General features: G+C 41.9%; 1 protein-coding gene across 1 annotated transcript in view; it reads right to left on the bottom strand.

The window, feature by feature from the left end:
* Positions 1-21,598, bottom strand: part of LOC137369590 (clavesin-1-like) — a 121,983-nt gene that overhangs the window by 72,092 nt on the left and 28,293 nt on the right. The window contains exon 3 of the mRNA XM_068030896.1: positions 9,301-9,411. Coding sequence (XP_067886997.1) covers positions 9,301-9,411 — 111 coding nt within the window. The remainder of the gene's footprint in view (positions 1-9,300; positions 9,412-21,598) is intronic.

Here is a 21,598-nt window from a genome sequence, read left to right as displayed (position 1 = left end):
GTTTGGGATTTCAACGACCCTAATATCAACTGGGTTACAAACAGTGTGAACAAAGGGCACAGAGGGGACAAAATTCTTGAACTGCATTCAAGAGCACCTTTTTAGCCAGCACGTAACAAGCCCAATGACAGGGGGTGCAATTCTAGATTTAGTCTTAAGAAATGAAGCTGGGCAAGTGGATGAAGTTGCTGTGGGTGACCATTTTGGAGATAGTGACCACAATACAGTTAGATTTAGCATTATTATGGAAAGGGACAAGGATAGAACAGGAGTAAAAGTTCTAAATTGGGGGAAGGCAAATTTTACAAAGCTGAGAGGTGATCTGGCGAAAGTGAACCGGATGAAGCTACTTGAAAGAAAATCAGTGGCAAACCAGTGAGAGGCATTCAAAAGCGAGATTCTACGGGCACAGTGTAGACATGTCCCCACAAAGAAAAAGGGTGGTACTGCCAAATCTAGAGCTCCTTGGTTATCTAGAAGCTTATAGGGTCAGATAAAGTAGATAAAGAAAGCTTATGACAGTCACAAAAAACTTAATACTTTAGAAAGCCTAGAGCAGTATAGAAAGTGCAGGAGTGAAGTCAAAAAGGAAATTAGGAAAGCAAAGTGAGGACATGAAAAAATATTAGCAGGTAAAATCAAGGAAAACTCAAAGATGTTTTATCAGTACATTAAGAGCAACAGGATAAGTAAGGAAAGGGTAGGGCCCATCAGAGATGTACATGGGAACTTATGCAGAAGATGTGGGCAGGGTTCTTAATGAGTACTTTGTATCTGTCTTCACAAAGGAGCGGGATGATGCGGACCTTATAGTTAAAGAGGAGGAGTGTGAATATTAGATATGATAAACATAATGAGAGAGGAAGTACTAGAGTGTCTGACATCCTTGAAAGTGGATAAATCACCGGGCAGGAAGGATTGTATCCCAGGCTGTTAAAGGAAGCCAGGGAGGAAATAGCAGATGCTCTGAGGATCATCTTCAAATCTTCACTAGATACAGGTAAGGTACCAGACGATTGGAGGTCTGCGAACAATGTACCATTGTTTAAAAAGGGTGCAAGGGATAGACCAAATAATTATAGGCTGGTCAGTCTGACCTCGGTGGTGGGCAAATTATTAGAATCAATTCTGAGAGATAGGATAAACTATCACTCAGAAAGGGACGGATTAATTGGGGATAGTCAGTATGGATTTGCTAAGGAAAGGTCGTGTCTTAGTAACTTAATTGAATTTTTTGAGGAAGTAACAAGGAGGATTGATGACGGTAGTGCAGTAGATGTTGTCTACATGGATTTTAGTAAGACATTTGATAAGGTCCCACATGGCAGACTGGTCAGAAAAGTAAAAGCCCGTGGGATAAAGGGGAATGTGGCGAGTTGGATCCAAAATTGGCTCAGTGACTGGAAACAAAGGGTAACGGTCAACGGATGTTTTTGCGAATGGAAGGCAATTCCTCATTCCACAGGGCTCAGTGTTGGGTCCCTTGTTGTTTGTGATATATATTAATGATTTGGACTCAAATGTGAAAGGCATGATTGGGAAATTTGCAGATGGCACAAAAATTGGCCGTGTAGTTGAAAGTGAAGAGGATAGCTGTAGATTCCAGAATGCTATCAATCGTATGATTGAGTGGGAAAACGGAATTCAATCCAGAGAAGTGTCAGGTAATGCATTTGGGGAGGGCAAACAAAGCAAGGAATACACAATAAATAGGAGGATATTGAGAGGGGTAGAAGAAGTGAGCGACCTTGGAGTGCATGTCCACAGGTCTCTGAAGGTAGATAGAGTGGTGAAGAAGGCATATAGAATGCCTTATTGGCCGAAGTATAGAATACAAAAACAGGGATGTAATGCTGGAATTGTATAAAACGCTGGTTAGGCCACATCTGGAGTATTGCGGACAGTTCTGGTCACCACATTATAGGAAGGGCATAATTGGTCTGGAGAAAGTACAGAGGAGATTTACAAGAATGTTGCCAGGGCTTGAAAATTGCAGCTATGAGGAAAGATTGGATTGGCTAGGGTTGTTTTCCTTAGAACAGAGGAGGCTGAGGGGTGATTTAATTGAGGTGTACAAAATTATGAGGGGCCTAGATAAAGTAGACAGGAAGGACCTGTTTCCCCAAGTGGAGAGGTCAATTACCAGGGAGCACAGATTCAAGGTGATTGCTGGAAGGATTAGAGGGGACATGAGGAAAAAGTTTTCCACCCAGAGGTTGGTGGGTGTCTGGAATTCACTGCTAACAATGGTGGTGGAAGCAGAAACCCTCACCTCATTTAAAAGGTACCTGGACCTGCACCTGAAGTGCTGTAACCTGTAAGGCTATGGACCAGGTACTGGAAGGTGGGATTAGATTGGGTGGCCATCTTTTTTAGCCGGCGCAGACACGATGGACTGAATGGCCTCTTTCTATGTTGTAACCTTTCTATGGTTCTATGGCTCTACTGGCAATGCAGTTGTATAGATGAAGTGGGTACAATTTGCAAAAGTCATTTTTTCATCAATAATGACCAGTTATAATTTATAATGTCTCAAACAGAGGTCTTATCTTATTTCTGTCTGTAACAGAGGTCTTATCTTATTTCTGTCTGAAACAGAGGTCTTATCTTATTTCTGTGAGCAATGAATGTGGTCAGTAGCGGGAGCTGTTTACAGAGGTGGGTTTACAGCCATGTTTTGAGGAGTACCCCCTATGGTGAACACTCCTTGCACATATTGCTGAAGCTTACTGCATGCTGTACCCGCCTGAACATTTCATCTCCTGTTGGTAGTACTGGTAAGTAGTGCATGAAAGAGCACACTGTAGCCTGGAAGAACTGCTCTAGGATCATCAACAGGCCATATTGTCTAAATAAACACAACGTCATGGTTAGTGGAGGTCAATCATTGCTGCCCAGGACATCACTGAAGGAAATCCTCATGAAGTGTCCTCAACCTAAAAATTTGCAGATGATTTATCAATGACCTTTGCTCCATCATAAGGTGAGAATTTGTGCTTTTGGCCAATGGTTTCACAGTGTTCATCTCCATTCACAATTCCTCTGATAATGAAACAGTCAGTACTGGCTTACATCAAGCTAACCGACAAATGGCAGATAACAATCACACCACATAAATGCCAGGTAATGGCCAACTCAAACAAGAGAAATCCCAGCCCTTGCACTCTGACCTAGAAAAGCAACATTGTTGAGAGCCCCACCATCAACATCATGGGAACTGCCATTGACAAAAAAATTAGCTAGACCAGCAGTATTAACATATCTTGTGGCTACAAGATCAGGGCAAAGGCTGGATGCCCTGTGACAAGTGACTCACCACCTGACTCCTCAAAGTCTCTTCACCATCAGCAAGGCTCAAGTCCAGAATGTGATGGAATACTGACCATTCACCTGGATGGGTGCAGCTGCAATAACACTTAAGAAGGTTACCTGCATCCATGACAGAGCAGGTCATAAGATTCGCACCTCTGACATTGCTCTCAATATACACCCTCTCCACCAATGGCACATGGTGACTGCAGTATAAACTAACTCTAGGAAGCACTGCAGCAACTCACTTCGTTTACTTCAACACCTCACAGTCCCAAAACCTCTACTACCAAAAAGGATGAGCAGCAGTACTGTGAGAAAATCATCACTTCCATATTACACACCATCATGACTTAGGTATATATTGCTCTTCCTTCAACAACGTTGAGTTAGTCTTCTAGAATTCCCTATCTCAAACCATCATGAGTGCACCATAATCACAAGGACTGCAGTGATTCAAGGATGAGGCCCACCAAAACATTCTCAGGGAAACTGAGGATTGACAATACCAGGGAGAAATTAGTTCGCTTCCAGCAGTGCTATGCAGACTACGTCAATTCCCTGGGGGCAGGCAGCATCACGAGCCACGACCTTCAATGATATCAATGTAGAAAGATGCGCAAGTCGCATAGCTGTAGGAACTAACGGGTTACTGTGCAAACTAAAGGTTTAACCTCTGCCATGTTTTATCTGTTGGATGAGTCTGTGATAAAACTCACATGAGATGTTGTGCTTAAAATTAGAATGATTTTAAGTGATGCTGCGGTTATGCTCGGGAATAGTTACACTTTGTGTATATATCAATGTATTAGAATATGTCAAGAGAAGCCTACATGCCAAATGAGAAATATTAATTTCTCCAGTTGGAAACTTACACTAGAATTTTAATGGAAAAAATCCTACATGTTAACTTTTCAAAAACTAGCAGCCAAGATGGCCACTGCAATTTGCATCTGAAATACCAGGAGATTGAACTGGAGACAAAAAGTTTAAAAAGATTGGCTGAGCAGATTAGCCAGATCACCCACATTAGCAGGACATTCCAAATCATCTTGAGGCATTTATAAATGGAGCCGTCCCTCCAGGGGGTAAACCCTGACAACCCTGAGAAAGGTTTTGGGTTTTAGTCTTTGGACTTCATTAAAAATAAAGGGGATTGAGAGAACCATGTGGCCGTCTGTCCATCTCTGAACAAACAGAAGAGTTGTTACACAGACAAAGAGACAAGCAGTAACTGAGTGTGCAGCAGCAGAGAAGGCTGCAAGCTTCCCTTTCTCTCTCTCTTTTTCTCTCTCCCCAGAAAACATTGAGTTTAAAAATCATCTGTGACTGGGGGACCCTCCAAGCCTACCAACTGCTACAGTTAGCAACCAGGGGAAGAGAGCCAACTACAGTTCTGCTTTCAGGAAAACTCTGAGCAAAGCAAGCCAGCCAAAATGCACTTTGACCAGCGAGGACTTCAAGAATACAGCTTCAGCCGAGGACTACCAGATCATTCACTTCACATACAGTGTATTTAAGTTCTATTTGTTCTGGACTTTAATCCAACCACCAAATTTATTTTTCCCTCTGTAATCTATTTGTGTCTGTATGACTCTCATGCGAATATGTGCATGAATGTGTCGTGTATTTTTTAGTATTTTTAAATCGGGTTAGAGTGTTAACTAAAATAAACTTACCTCTTTCTTGTCTAACCTCAAGAAAACCTGTCCGATTGGTTCTTTCACAATCACAGTAAAGGTAAAAAGGTGAAACACTCATGGAGGTGGTAAGCATGACCACTATTTAAATATATTGACCTGTTGTGGTCAAATAAGAGGAGCAAGAGGGGAACCTGAGATACCTCCTCACCTGGCCATAACAGATTAGAACTAAGTTATGGACTTTGTGTTTAGGAACATAGCAACAGGAGTAGGCCATTCAGCCCATCAAGTCTGCTCCACCATTCAATACGATTATGGCTGATCAGCCACTACAATGCCTTTTTCCCACACTATCCCCATATCCCTTTATGTCATTGGTATTTAGAAATCTGTCAATTTCTGCTTTAAACATACTCAATGACTGAGCTTCCACAGCCCTATAGGGTAGAGAATTCCAAAGATTCACAGCCCTCTGAGTAAAGAGATTTCTCCTCATCTCTGTCCTAAGTTGCTTCCCCCTTATTTTGATATTGTGTCCTATGGTTCTAGACTCCCCAATTAGCGGAAACATCTTACCTGCATCTACTCTATCTATCCCTTGAAGTATTTTGTAGGTTTCAACGAGATCACCTCTCATTCCTCGAAACTCTAGAGAATACAGGCCCAGTTTCCCCAATCTCTCTTCATAGGACAGTCCCGCCATCCCGGAACAAGTCTGGTGAACCTTCGTTACACTCTCTCTATGGCAATAATATCATTCCTAAGGTAAGGGGACCAAAATGGCACACAGTACTTCAGGTACGGTCTAACTTAGCTTCTATACAATTGAAGAAAGACTTCATTATTTCTGTACTGAAATCCTCTTGCAATAAAGGCTAACATACTATTAGCCTTCTTAATTGTTTGCTGCATCTGCATTTTACCTTCCAGTGACTTATTGATGAGGACACCCAAGTCCCTTTGTACATCTACACTTTCCAATCTCTTACCATTTAAGAAATACTCTGCACATCTATTCCTCCTACCAAAGTGGAAACCTCATATTTTTCCACATTATATTCCATCTTTGCTCACTCGCCAAGTCTGTTCAAATCCCCTTGAAGCTGCTTTGCATCTTCCTCACAACACACATTCCCACCTAGTTTTGTGTCATCTGCAAACTTGGAAATATTACATTTGGTCCCCACATCCAAATCATTGATATATATTGTAAACAGCTGGGGCACAAGTACTGATTCTTGCGGTCCCCGCTAGTCACAGCCTGCCAACACGAGAATGACCCATTTATTTCTACTCTCTGTTTTCTGCCTGTTAACCAATCCTTAATCCATGCCAGTATATTACCTTCTATCCCATGTGCTTTAATTTTGCTAACCAATCTCCTGTGGGGACTTTATCACTTTATCAAAAGCCTTCTGAAAATGCTACGTTCACCAACTCCCCTTTATCAATTCTGTTAGGAACATTTTTTTTCTTCAATCATGGGATGTGGACATCGCTGGCTAGGCCAGCATTTATTGCCCATCCCTAATTGTGCTTCAGAAGGTGGTGGTGAGCTGCCTTCTTCAACCGCTGCAGTCTATGTGGGGTAGGTACAGTTACAGTGCTGTTCGGAAGGGAGTTCTAGGATTTTGACCCAATGACAGTGAAGGAACGACAATCTACTTCCAAGTCAGGATAGTGTGTGGCTTGGAGGGGAACGTGCAGGTGGTGGCGTTCCCATGCATCTGCTGCCCCTGTCCTTCTAGGTAGTAGAGGTCGTGGGTTTGGAAGATGCTGTCGAAGGAGCCTTGGTGCGTTGCTGCAGTGCATCTTGTAGATGGTACACACTGCTGCCACTGTGCATTGGTGGCGAAGGGAGTGAATGTTGTGGATGGGGTGACAATCCAGCAAGCTGCTTTGTCCTGGATGGTATCAAGCTTCTTGAGTGTTGTTGGAGCTGCACCCATCCAATCTTGACTTATGCCTTGTAGATGGTGGACAGGCTTTGGGGAATCAGGAGGTGAGTTAGTCACTGCAGGATTCCGAGCTCTTGTAGCAACAGTATTTATATGGCTCCTCACTTCAGTTTCTTGTTAATGGTAACCCCCAAGATGTTGATAGTGGGGGATTCAGCGATCGTAATGCCATTGAATATCAAGGGGAGATGGTTAGATTCTTCCTTGTTGGAGATGGTCATTGCCTGGCACTTGTGTGGCCTATAAAAGACTCCTACCAATGTTTGCTGCCCCTTGCTGTTTCTTAGTTCCATGCAAATATATTCCACATTTTGTTCTTCCGATCTGAGATCCTCCCTTACTAAGGTACTGATCCCATCCCTTATTATCAGTGAAACACCACCTCCTTTTCCTTTTTGCCTGTCCTTCCTAAATGTCAAATATCCTTGAATATTCAGTTCCCAGTTTAGAATCATGTTGTTAAATATGAAATGTATATTTGGATACTGTAATGGTGGGAGATGGTGTCTACAGTAACAACGGCAGAAGTAGCGTTGCTATGAGGCTGGATGTCTTGATAATTGCCCATTCGGCATTTCAATTAAGACAGACTCAGTCACAATAAGGACTAGATTTGTAGGCCTCAAGATGGATGATAAGGCAAATAAAGATATTCAGAGACCATTCAAGACTGGAATGTTGATGGGGACAGCAAAAATTCCCCATTGTGTCACAATGACTTGGGCCATCACGCTGTCTGCAGAGATAATGTACAGAGGGTAGGGTCATATCTTCTCTAATCTGATTATTATAAACTAATCAAGAAAGGACAATGTACAGAAGGTGAGGTCATAACTGACCAATCAAAGGGTGGACTATAACCTAATATGGAAGGAAGGAACCCTTGGAAGGGGGCCAAAAATGGCAGGTGCTGTGACAACTCGGGGCGCACTGATTTGAGAAGAAACCAACCTACAGTCAGCAGAACACCTCAAGAAAGAAGACGGCACCACAGCAGCTCAGAAGGTAAGGACTGAGGACACCCTATCCTGCTGTATAACTACTGCCATTGGTTATGTATTGCTTGTATATGCTTTCTGTACTTAATAAACTCTCTATCTTGATTAAGAAACCAGAGTTTGTACCTTGTAGGTCAAAAGCTAGTCAACATCCCATCTAAACACACAAAAATCACACAGCCCATGGTGCTGCCTGCCCCTGGGGAATCAACGTAAGTCTGCATAGCACTATTAGATGCTACGCAAACAAATTTCTCCCCCTAAATGTTTCCTTGCCAGCATTGCCCAAATCCCAAGAACAAAATAAGTGCACAAGACCTAGTTGACAGGAAACAGTGGACTGGATTCATGAACTGCATCTTTTCACTCTCAATGATAATTTGACCAAACATTATTCAAGTATTATGAAATTAAGACATTAATTAATAATACAGGCATTCATAGTATCTGAAATTAAGAATTTTTATGAGAACATTCCCTTTGTACCTCTATTACATACCTATAAAACATATAGCAAATCTTTAAAGTTGATTCGAAGATAGCTTAAAGTCTGTTAATTAAATGAATTCATTCATTATTAATAACAGATTTCACTGTTGAAATGGTTGAAAAAAATTTCCAGTGACTAAACTGTAATGCCACCAGTTCTGCAAAGCTGTTACAGTGAGAATTCTTTGAAGGTAATGACAGTCACTTTATCCTACATCAACCCAACACAAATTGTAAATGGAAGAGTTTACAGGTGCCCAGAATTCCCCATATATTTAGCTTCCAACCTCACTTATGCTATTGGGAAAAGATTTTCCAGTGCATTTACCCAAGATGGCAGTTGAATATTGGGAGCTTCCATATGCCTCTTAGTATACAGCAAAGGCAAAGGCCTTAGTACAGATCAGCTGACTGTTCTGTGAGCTTGTGCATACTGTTCAGTTGGGCCCTGAACAAAAGGGATGCGAAAAGGAGGACACAAAAAGATTTAAAAAGATCATTTTCATGCAACAATTACTGAAAAGGAAGTATGTTTACCTTTCACTCTCCTGTTCAAAATAATTTCATTTTGGTCTTATGAATTCAGGCGACAGTTTATGGTGCACAAATGCAAAAATTAATTCAATATTCAGAGTGTTAAAATGTAATCTTCCTGTAACTAGTCTTGGATTTCAAGGTAGGCTGAGCACTGATCAGAGCTGTGTCTGAGTCAATATATCATTCATAATATTCACACAGACGCACATATAGACTGACCATTTGCAGCTTCCTCTCCTCTATATATATAATTTTGCCCCATTCAACTAGACAGAGAGGAGTTTAATTATTATGAACCATATTTGCAAATTAATTGTTAATTGCCATGCTGAATCATGTTTCCCATCTGTCTGAAATTTTAATTACCCTTTTCCTGGTCTTGTCTTTCAGAAATGGCTTTATTATCGTATATAATGCATGGATATACCAAGGTTGGTTCACAAAATGGATGCCTCCAAAGCGCGCAGGGAAGCTGTCCTGCAGAGAAGAGAGCACAGAATCCAATGATTAGTAACTTGAAGTCACAGAAAAATCAAGCGAGGTGACTGCTGACTGTAAAATCAGGCTAATGCTTCCTGTTTAATTCTGGAATGCTTTTTTTCTTTTATTGGTACAATTTTCAATCCTCAAACTGCACTGAAAGAAATACTCTCTGACATTCACATCACTGCAAATTATATATCTACATTTATTTTCTAGGTTCCTCTAGTGTAACCTCTTACATCATACAGCCTCAGTTAAGTGTTAACAATTCCAGTTAACTTGCTTTATGTGATTTATATGAATTTAAGTGGCCCAGAGCACTTGAACACCAGCACACAGTGTTATGGTGTACGAACTAATGAACATACGAATTAGGAGCAGGAGTAGGCCACTCGGCCCCTCGAGCCTGCTCCGCCATTCAATAAATTCATGGCTGAACTGATTACTCCACATTTCCACCTACCCCCGATAACTTCCCATCCCCTTGCTTATCAAGAATCTATCTACGTCTGCCTTAAAAATATTCAGACTCTGCTTCCACCGCCTTTTGAGGAAGAGACTCATGACCCTCTAAGAGAAAAAATTTCTCCTCATCTCTGTCTTAAATGGGCGACCCCTTATTTTTAAATAGTGACCCCTAGTTTTAGACTCTCCCACAAGGGGGAAACATTCTTTCCACATCCACCCTGTCAAGATCCTTCAGGATCTTATATGTTTCAATCAAGTCGCCTCTTACTCTTCTAAATTCCAGTGAATACAAGCCTAGCCTGTCTAATCTTTCCTCAGAAGATAGACTGCCCATTCCAGGTAAACCTTCTTTGAACTGATTCCAATGCATTTTCATCCTTCCTTAAATAAGAAGACCAATACTGCACACAGTACTCCAGATGTGGTCTCACCAATACCCTGTATAGCTGAAGCATAACCTCCCTACTCTTGTATTCAATTCCCCTCATGATAAACAATAACATTCTAATAGCATTCCTAAATACGTGCTGTACCTTTGCAATTCATGCACTAGAACACCCAGATCCCTCTGCATCTCAGAGCTCCGCAATCTCTCACCATTTAGATAATATGCTTCTTTTTTATTCTTCCTGCCAAAATGGACAACTTCGCATTTTCCAACATTATACTCCATCTGCCAGATCTTTTCCCACTCACTTTACCTATCTATACCCCTTTGTAGCCCCCTTATGTCCTCTTCACAACCTACTTTCCTACCTATCTTTGTGTCATCAGCAAATTTAGCAACCATACCTTCGGCCCCTTCATCCAAGTCATTTATATAAATTGTAAAAAGTTGAGGCCCCAACACAGATTCCTGTGGCACACCACTTGTTACATCTTGCCAACCAAAAAATGACCCATTTATACCTACTCTCTGTTTCTTGTTAGCTAGTCAATCTTCTATCCATGCCAATATGTTACCCCCTACACCATGAGCTTTTATTTTTTGCAATAACCTTTGATGTGGCACCTTAGCAAATGCCTTCTGGAAATCTAAGTACAATACATCCACGGTTCCCCTTTATCCACACCCTCAAAGAGCTTCAATAAATTGGTTAAGCATGATTTCCCTATAACAAAACCATGTTGACTCCACCTGATTACCTTCAATTTTTCTAAGTGTCCTGCTATAACCTGTCAGGCAAGCCCCTCATCTGCCAACAATGAGGAAAATTAATTTTGCCACATGAATATTGATTTTAAACTGCTGATGGTGAATAAAGAACTTGCTTTAAAAAACAATTGGCGACTTTGGCTGGAGAGAGAGGCATTAGCATATCAACAGACAAGTACTTCAAAGGACAAAGGAGGTATTCCCTGCTCCAATTTAATCCACAATGGACTTTTGATTACCAGAGGTTGAAGCATTCCAGGTTAACTGCTAAGATGGCCAAATACACAAACAGACATGGTCAGACCAGTTTAGTCACATGACTGTTGAAGTTTTTTGGAATTTGAACTCAGAAAGCTGTTTTCTCCTGGACTGAGAACACCTCTCTCCTGTCTGTTCTCATCTCATTCTCACCAGCTTCGGAAACCACTGAAGACATATGAACCCCAAGACAGAAAAGCCTCCTACAGTGAAAAAGGTTTAAGAAGAATACGAGGCCCCAACGAAAAGCAAGACTATCTACAATCAAAGACTCCACGGCGAGCTGGAAACACAGAAATAGTAATAAGAAACCCTTTTCTGATATTGCCTCAAACCTCTCTATTTTATTTTTCTTCTCTTTTCTGTCTCGATTTGCATGTGCATATTGCATGTGCATGCTAGCGTGGGTGCGTTGTATATCCATAGGCGTTAACCATATTAGAGTTTAAGTTGAAGATTTAATAAATTTCACTTTTCTTCTTTAAACCTAAAGAAAACCTGGTGTGCTTATTTGTTTACCTTATCATTGGAAAGCTGTGAATAAGGATTCACAAATGGGGAGCTCAAAACACAAGTGTTTAAAATTAAACCCTGTTACAATAAGACCAGGTGAAGACAGTAAAATACCTCTAGACACCTTTCTCAGCTGGTCGTAACAAACGTCTTTAATAATAGCTGCTAACATTTTCCCTAAGACAGATGTTAAGCTAAATGGCTTGTAGTTTCCTGCTTTCTGTCTCCCTCCCTTTTTGAATGAAGGAGTTACATTCACTATTTTCCGTCTAGCAGAACTTTCCCTGAATCTAGGGAATTTGGGAAAATTAAAACTAACGCATCGACTATCTCACTAGCCACTTCTTAAAGACCCTAGGATGAAGTCCATCAGGACCCGGGGACTTGACAGCCCGCAGCTCCAACAATTTGTTCAGTACCACTTCCCTGGTGATTGTAATTTTCTTGAGTTCCTCTCTCCCTTCCATTTCTTGACTTACAGCTAATTCTGGGATGTTACTTGTATCCGCTATAGTGAAAGCCAATGCAAAATACCTGTTTAATTCATCTGCCATCTCCTTATTATCCCTTATTAATTCCCTAGACTCACTTTCTATAGGACCAACGATCACTTTGTTAACTCTTTTCTTTTTAAAATATCTATAGACGCTCTTACTATCTGTCTTTATATTTCTGTTAGCTTTCTCTTGCACTCTAAATTTTACCTTCCTTATCACTCTTTTAGTCAATCTTTGCTGTTTTTTATATTCTGTCCAATCTTCTGACCTGCCACCCATCTTTGCGCAATTATATGCTTTTTCTTTAAGTTTGATACTATCTTTAACTGTTCTAGTTAACCACGGATGGCAGGTCCCCCCCTTGGAATTTTTCTTTCTCATTGGAATGCATCCATTCTGTGTATTCTGAAATATCCCCTTAAATGTCTGCCACTGCATCTCTACTGATGTAACCCTTAGCCTAATTTCCCAGTTTACCTTAGCTAGCTCTGCTTTCATGCCCTCATAATTGCCCTTATTTAAGTTTAAAATACTGGCCTTGAACCCACTCTTCTCTCCCTCAAACTGAATGTAAAATTCATCATATTATGATCGCTGCTACCTAGGGGCACCTTAACTATGAGGTCATGAATTAATCCTATCTCGTTGCACAATACCAGGTCTAGTATAGCCTGCTCTCTGGTTGGCTCCAGAATGTACTGTTCCAAGAAATTATCCCAAAAACAATCTATGTACTCCTCATCTAGGCTACCTCTGCCCATCTGATTTTTCCAGTCTATATGTAGGTTAAAATCCCCCATGATTAACGGCGTACCTTTCTGACAGGCTGTCATTATTTCTTCCTTTATACCCCGTCCCACAGTGTGGTTAATGTTAGGTGGCCTGTGCACCACTCCCACAAGTGACTTCTTGCCTTTATGATTTCTCATCTCTACCCAAACTGCTTCGATATCCTAGTTTCCTGAACTTAGGTCATCCCTCTCTTTTGCGCTAATACCATCATTAATTAACAGGGCCACCCCTCCACCTTTTCCTAGCTTTCTGTCCTTCCTAAATGCCATGTACCCTTCAATATTCAGATCCTAATCCATGTCATCCTGCAGCCATGTCTCTGTAATGGCTAGCAGATCATACTTATTTATTTCTATTTGCGCTCTCAGTTCATCTGTTTTGTTTCGAATGCTACATGCATTCAGATACAGATCCTGTATCCTTTTATTATTTTTGTAACCTCCAGCCTTATCTGTTGATTTACTCTTAGATTTGTACACTCTGTCCCTTCTTGTTTATATAGTCTGTTTATCATTTCCCAGATTACTACCTTCCTCTCTTGCCTTGTCTCTAATCTTTGATTTACCGTATCTTCCCAAATATGATCCCTTGCCCCTACTATTCAGTTTAAAACCCTCTCTACTTCCCTAGTTATGTGGTTCGCTGTAACACCGGTCCCAGCACGGTTCAGGTGCAGACCATCCCAACGGTACAGCCACCTCTTTCCCCAGTACTGGTGTCAGTGCCCCACAACCCAGAACCCACTTCCACCACACCAGTCTTTTGAGCCACGCCTTAATTTCTCTAATCCAGAGATTATTACCTTTGAGGTTTTGTTTCTTAAGTTAGTGCCTAATTCCTCATACTGACTATGGAGAACCTCTTTCTTTGTCCTGCCTATGTCGTTGGTAACTACATCGACCACGACGACTGTAAATTCCTCTCCAGCCCTGATCAGATGTCCCGAACCCTGGCACCAGGCAGGCAACACAGCCATCTTGATTCTTGCTCTTTGCTGCAGAAAACAGTGTCAATCCCCCTAACTATACTGTCCCCTACTACCACTACATTCCTTTCTTCTCCCTCCACTTGAATGGCTTCCTGTATCCTGGTGCCATGGTCAGGTTGCTCATCCACCCTACAGCTCCCACTCTCATCCAAACAAGCTGAAAGAACCTCAAACCTGTTGGACAATCACAAAGGCTGAGGCTCCTGCACTCCTGCCCTCTGGGTCCCTTTACCTGCCTCAGCTGCAGCCACATTCTCCTGTCCCTGGCCACTGACCAAATCAGAAGACCCTATCCTAAGGGGTGTGACTGCCTCCTGGTTGTAAGTGTCCAGGTAACTTTCCCCCTCCCTGATGTGTTGCAGTGTCTGCAGCTCGGCCTCCAATTCATAGACTCTGAGCCAAAGCTCTTTGAGCTGCAAACACTTACTGCAGACATGTTTGCCCTGGATCACACTGGCATCCAGGAGCTCCCACATGCTGCAGCCGTGACACATCACCTGTCCTGCCATCCTTAATGTGTTTCAATTAATTACTTAATTATTTTATTCAATTATTTATTTTATTTTCCTTTTTTATATATTTTATTAAGCTTACCACTAGTTCCTTTACTAATGTGAGGTCTTGTCCATGATTTCTTATGCCACTGAGCTCCCATGGGCAAATGCTTAGCAGAAGGCAGACACTATCCAACCAGGAGAGGTGGGGGTAGGGAGGAAGTCTGAGGAAGAATCATCATCAGTTACTCTTGTGCACCTCCCAGCAGTTGGCTGAGAGTGACGGTCATAGATTGCTCCAGGAAATAAGGAAAGTGAATTGATAAGAAATCACTTGAAAAATTGGATTTGTACTCCCACAGAGAAAAAACATGTGTCTTTTGAGTTTGGGATTCAACCTATTGTAATCAGTATGAACTGCAAGAATTACAAACAGTATGACCGAGACACTTTGCATATTCAATAAAGGCAAACAACCAAACCAAATACTGTTCTCCACCAACCTTTTTTAAAATTCATTCATGGGATGTGGGCGTCGCTGGCCAGGCCAGCATTTATTGGCCTTGAGAAGGTGGTGGTGAGCTGCCTTCTTGAACCGCTGCAGTCCATGTGGGGTAGGTACACCCACAGTGCTGTTAGGAAGGGAGTTCCCAGATTTTGACCCAGCGACAGTGAAGGAATGGCGATATAGTTCCAAGTCAGGATGGTGTGTCACTTGGAGGGGAACTTGCAGGTGGTGGTGTTCCCATGCATTTGCTGCCCTTGTCCTTCTAGTTGGTAGAGGTTGTGGGTTTGGAAGGTGCTGTCTAAGGAGTCTTGGTGCGGTGCTGCAGTGCATCTTGTAGATGGTACACACTGCTGCCACTGGGCGTCGGTGGTGGAGGGAGTGAATGTTTGTAGATGGGGTGCCAATCAAGCGGGCTGCTTTGTCCTGGATGGTGTCGAGCTCTTGAGTGTTGGAGCTGCACCCATCCAGGCAAGTGGAGAGTATTCCATCACATTCCTGACTTGTGCCTTTATAAAGCAAAGAACTGTCTTTGAACTGTCTGCATTTGTAAATGTACAGAGGCTATTGTCATCATCAATGCTGCAAATTTACATTGTTAGAGACCTTGGAGTAGGTTAGTAAGCTGCAGGAGATCCTGGACCTGAAAGGCGGTGATTAAGTAAACTTCAAGGAGAAAATAAAGTTTTCAAAATTAATAACATTTATCCAGAAACTCCTTTTTCTATTGCAGTGGGAGGGACTAGCCACTGTTTGCTATCTCACTTCTACTTGTGACTGAGATCAAGCTCATGGCATGTCCTCTATCCCTGGCACCTCTTTAACTCTGTCAAATAACTTCATTAGGTTGGACATGACTCACCTTTCAGAAAGTTATGTGGACACACTTTAATCAGCTTATACTTTTATGTGTTCCCACTTATTCTATCCGATGTTGGATTCTAGCAACTCTCCAGCTACAAATGTTACACTCATTAGCCTGCAACTATTTGCTTTTTTTAGTCCTGCTTTTTTTGAATCTACCTTGCAATCTTCTGGTACTGTCCTCACATCAAGATTAGAACCTGCGTCAGTTTTTGGCTTAGTGTTGGCACTTTCACCTTTAAGTCAAAGATCATGGGTTCAATGCCCATTCCACATTGAACACAAAATCTAGGTTGTCTTCAGACCAATAATGAGGGAGTCCTCCACTGTCAGAGATGCTGTCTTTCAGATGAGAGATTAAACCAACACCCCTTCAGTCCTCTCAAGTGGACATAAAAGACCCAAGGGCACCATTCATGAAAAGTGGCAAAATTAATTTCGTGTCCTGGACAACATTTATCTCTCAACCAACACCATTCAAGCAGATTAACTGATCATTTATCTGTTTTTTTCTGTTTGTAGGAACTTACTGTTAATTGTATATCAATTGTGTTTAATTATATGCAGGTGGAGGGCAAACATTGGGAGGTCGGCAGCATCTGTGGAGAGAAAAACCAGAGTTAACATTTCAACATTTCAGGTCTGTGACCTTTCATCAGACCTGATGAAATGTCACAGACCTGAAATGTTAACTCTGGTTTTCTCGCCACAGATGCTGTCTGGCTTGCTGAGTATTTCCAGCATTTTCTATTTTTGTTTCAGATTTCCAGCATCTGCGGTATTTTGCTTTTGTGTTGTGTTGGCATTAATTGGGATTTCACTTGAGCACATATGAAGAGACACTAACCAAAACTGTGGTGTGGTTGAGTTAGGAGGTAAGGAGGTGTATACTTGTAATGTTTCACTCTGTAAATAAATGTTCAACTGAGAAAAGACTGGCTCCAGTACTATCATTCACCAACTGGCTTTCTGGAATGTATTTACTTTGCGTAATCTGGCTGCCATGTTTCCCTATATCACAACAGTAATTGCACTAAGAATACCTAATTGGCTGTGAAGTGTTTTGGGATATCATGAAGTCTATATAAATGCAAGTTTTTCCTTCCGAGAAACAGAAGCTAATTTGGTGCACTATTGGAATACCAACTCACTGCTCTACCTTGCGACCCATAGTAGTAATGTTCTCCTTTTAATTGCACTCTGAAATAAACCTGAAACAACGCAATTATTTTGAATGCCTGAGTGCCTTGTGATAATTATTGTGACATAAAATCAGTAACCGAGTACCCTAGACATCCTGTGTTCCATTGAACTGTTTGTGTTATTTATGCATAAATTGCTATAATAGAGGCACATAGTTACACTTTACCCTCACTAATATGATACATTGTTCTCTGTAACCATTTCCTAAAATGTCATCAACTCACTTAGTACCGGACAGCATCATCATCATATTAAATGTTGCGCATCTTTGATAACAAAGCAGTTGTAAAATGGTTTGGGGAAAATGCAGTTTTATCGTGTATCTTTAATAGGCCACATTAAAATGACATTCTTTAAGCCAATTATGTTCAATAGGTCAAGGCAGAGAAAAAAATCTACTTAAAAACATCTGCTGTACAATTAATATGTAGGTGGGTAAATATTCAAATTTAAGAGTGATCTTGCACCAGACATTTCCTTAAAAAAAGTCTTAAATTTTTGCTCCAGTGCAAATCTGCCAACATATTTCTTTCCTGTTGCAATTGCAGTGTTTCTGTCAGCAAATGCAACCAAGATGCATATTAGGATATCAGGGTGCTAGCATTGTGGGTACATAGAGGGCTCTTACAATAGGGGGATGGTTTTAATTCCTCTCAAGCAATTTTCCATTTTAGGTCATTGTGTAATTATTGGGCTGAATCTTCTGTGCAACTCCTTTATTCAAAAAGTGAGGGAGACAGACAGAAGGCAACTACAGGCGAATTAGCTTAACATCTGTTTTAGGGAAAATGTTAGAAGCTATTACTAAAGACGTTATAGCAGGGCATTTCGAAAAAATCAAGGTAATCAGGCAGAGTCAACATGGTTTTGTGAAAGGGAAATCATGTATAACCAATTTATTGGAGTTCTTTGAGGGAGTTACACCTGTGAATGTATTGTACTTAGATTTCCAGAAGGCATTTGATAAGGTGCCACATCAAAGGTTGTTGCAGAAAATAAAAGCTCATGGTGTAGGGGATAACATATTGGCTTGGGTAGAAGATTGGCTAGCTAACAGGAAATAGAGAGTCGGCATAAATGGGTTATTTTGTGATTGGCAAGATGTAACGAGTGGTGTGCCACAGGGATCTGTGCTGGGGCCTCAACTTTTTAAAATTTATATAAATAACTTAGATGAAGGGACCAAAGGTATGGTTGCTAAAGTTGCTGATGACACAAAGATAGGTAGGAATGTAACTTGTGAAGAGGACATAAGGGGGCAACAAAGGGATATAGATAGGTTAAGTGAGTGGGCAAAGACCTGGCAAATGGAGTATAATGTGGGAAAGTGCAAAATTGTCCACTTTGGCAGGAAGAATAAAAAAGAAGCATATTATATAAATGGCGAGAGATTGCAGAGCTCTGAGATGCAGAGGGATCTGGGTCTCCTCGGCTTCAAAGCCCTTACAAGATATTTAAATTTTTAAAGAGAAATGCAAGTGTGTTTCAAGTTTTCCCATTCAATAAAAGAATGAAGCCCCTCTTCAACCCCTTCCCCCCATGACCGAACAAGTTTTTTTATTTCCCTATCCCTGCTTCCCCCCAAAAAACTGTTTTGCTAGTCCCGACCTTTCACCCCAGATGTAGATATCTTTGCCCTTCAACCCCTTCCCACCATCCCCTTAGCTAATACTAACTGTTTTCCCTGCTCCCCCACCCCACCCCGAAAATTCACTCCTCCTACCCTCCCCACCAGTTTTCTTCCTTGGATCTCCGAACAGAGATCCGAAGGCGCGGGACTTCCGGCCACTGGCCGGAATATCGGTGTGGGATGACTGTCGCGGAAAGGTAATTATTCCTTTATTATCATGTATTTAAATATGTTAATGAGTTTTTTCACCGAGCGACGGGGGTGGGGGCCGCTCTGAGGCTATGCTGCCGCAGGTAAAATGGGGCATAAGAACATAAGAAATAGGAGCAGGTGTAGGCTATTCGGCCCCTCAAGCCTGTCGCACCATTCAATAAGATCATGGCTGATCTGCCCCAGACCTATAAGAACATAATAGGAGCCTTCCTGGCATTGAGCCCCACTGGGGGCCTCTCCCGGAAGTATTTTCCAGGCCCCCCCCCACCGCCACAGTCCCCGACGGCGAGGGGCTAGTAAAATTCAGCCCATTGTGGGTGAATCAGATTTCTGGAATACAAGAAGAAACAGGCCAAAAGTATACTAAAACAAAGGTGGACTCTTGCACTAGGAGACACAAAAGTACATTTTTCACAAATATATTTAGTGTTGTGAATTATGATTTCTTTTAATAAACAGAGAGTCTTTGCCACCTTTGTGATTTACACTTCCATCAACATTACACTCAACAAACGCTTGCATTAATTTAACATAGAAAAACATCCCAAGGCACTTCACTGAGATGTAATCAGACAAAAATAGATGTCAAGACAAAGAAAAGTAAATTAGGAAGGTGATCCCGACGTCATCCTGTCCCCATCCGAGTTTCACACGCGGGAATATACTCCAGCTTTGTTGTGCTTATGTTATTAACTTAGGGGGTAAACTTTTTAAGTAATCACTGGACATTTATGAGTGACATGTATTGAACACAGTGACCTCCACATCCAACTCTCTGGTCAAGCATGCTTCAAAATTATAGCCTTGTAACATTTATACATCTGTGTTGACTGACTGTCCTTCTTTAATCCTCCAAATTTCCTATTTAAACGCACTTTTCTCCTTTTGGATTTTCTAGTGGGTGTCTTCTATATTACTAGCCTTAATTTTATTAGCCATGTCCTTCTTAGACTTCATGGGTTAGATCTTACAAATTATTGCCCCAAGTGCACAGCTTCCTGTGATAGGACTGTTAATTCTGAAAATCTACCCTATGTTTTCACTACTCTCCTTTTTCATCCTGAACCAGTTTCATTCCATAGAAGGCATCCTTATTGTCCCTGTAGCACAGGCATCATTAGTTAGCAATATCTATACATATACTTACTGCCTTCAGTCCTATACTTAGCCAGATATTTACCCAAATTGATTTTGTACACAAGTTGATGAACTACTTTTGTCAATTCACTCATAGGCTACTTTTAGGGAAAAAAATGATAGGCCAAATCATCCTGGAGCATAATTCTTCTGTGTGCTGATCTTTGCAATAAAGTAGAAGTGAGAATCAAGTTTTATTCAATTTATACTTTCATGTATCTGTCCACTAAAATTAGTGAATGGAAGAAAGAAGAGCCCATCATCTTAAAGCTTGTTAATATTGCACTTGTGTTCTTAGGTATGACATAGCATAAGTTCAATAATCTGCTTACCCTACATCCCACACATCACCTCTGTTCTTGTCAAATTCCTTTGGCTTTCCATGCCCTAGCAAATTGACTGCAAAGTTCTTATCTTTATTTTCAAATTTCTCCATGACATTCTTTAATCTTATCTGAACGATTTTTTCAGCAATATGTGCCTGTGTGCAGGTTTGCTCCTTTGACTATGAGCCACTGCTTGTTTCCTGCTCCCTTTGCTTTATAATCATTTAAGTACTATGCCCTTGTTCCAAAACATTTCACCTTCCTATATCTTTATCTGCCTAAAAAAGCCATTTCTTTGACAATGTTTCAAAAAGATTACACATCTGAAACATGAGGCTGAATTTCAGAGAAGTGGGAAGGCTGGCAAAATGGCATGTGAGGGCATTGGATATCTTCCCACTCCCATGCCATTTTGCCAGGGGCAGGAAAGCTGGCAAACAGCCCACATGCCCAGAGCCCAACTGAGCCACTTTAGTGACCAATTAAGGGCATCTTCTCACCTCCAATGGCACTTTACCAGGGGCTGGGGGGCCCACGGCTGAGTGCGGAGACTGCCAGGTAAACCCTGGCAGTATCCCAGAAGCCTCTGTGGGGGTTGGAAAGGTGCTTTCCTTTTTGGACACTCTTTGGTGGGGCTTCCCAGTGGCAATAACTACTCCTGCAGCAATGGCGCCACCTGCCCTCAGTGACAACCAGCCCCCCTCTGCCGACCTCCCGACCTCAGCAGGACCTGCCTGACTGGCCCCAGAGCTCCCAGACCCCACTTACCTGACTTTGAGGGTGCATGGCCATCAATGTGCCCTCATCCTCCAGGTGCAGCCCCAACAGTGGCCACGCAAGCGGTGGAGCTGCTGAGGCTGCTGAGCTGCTCGCCCTCTGACTGGGCCGGCAGCTCTTGGGGTTGCCCTTAACAGGGAGGGCAGCCCTGGTGGCAGCCAGTTAATTCGCTGCCACTGGTAAAATGTGGCGCCGGGTCACACTACCTGCCGAAGATGGTCGCCTTCCACCCACCCCCCACCCCCTCACTGCCTTTGGCCCTGGCGGCGTGATCCCTGCCGCCTCCGCTAAATCCAGCCCATGGACAGTCTGTCCTCTACACGGGTGCTGATTGGCCTGCTCTGTGTTTCCAGTTTTTAT

Source organism: Heterodontus francisci, chromosome 5 (assembly GCF_036365525.1).
Source record: "Heterodontus francisci isolate sHetFra1 chromosome 5, sHetFra1.hap1, whole genome shotgun sequence".
NCBI classification, from domain to species: domain Eukaryota; kingdom Metazoa; phylum Chordata; class Chondrichthyes; order Heterodontiformes; family Heterodontidae; genus Heterodontus; species Heterodontus francisci.
The sequence above is the reverse complement of the archived record's forward strand: the minus strand, read 5'-3'. Positions and strand labels throughout refer to the sequence as shown.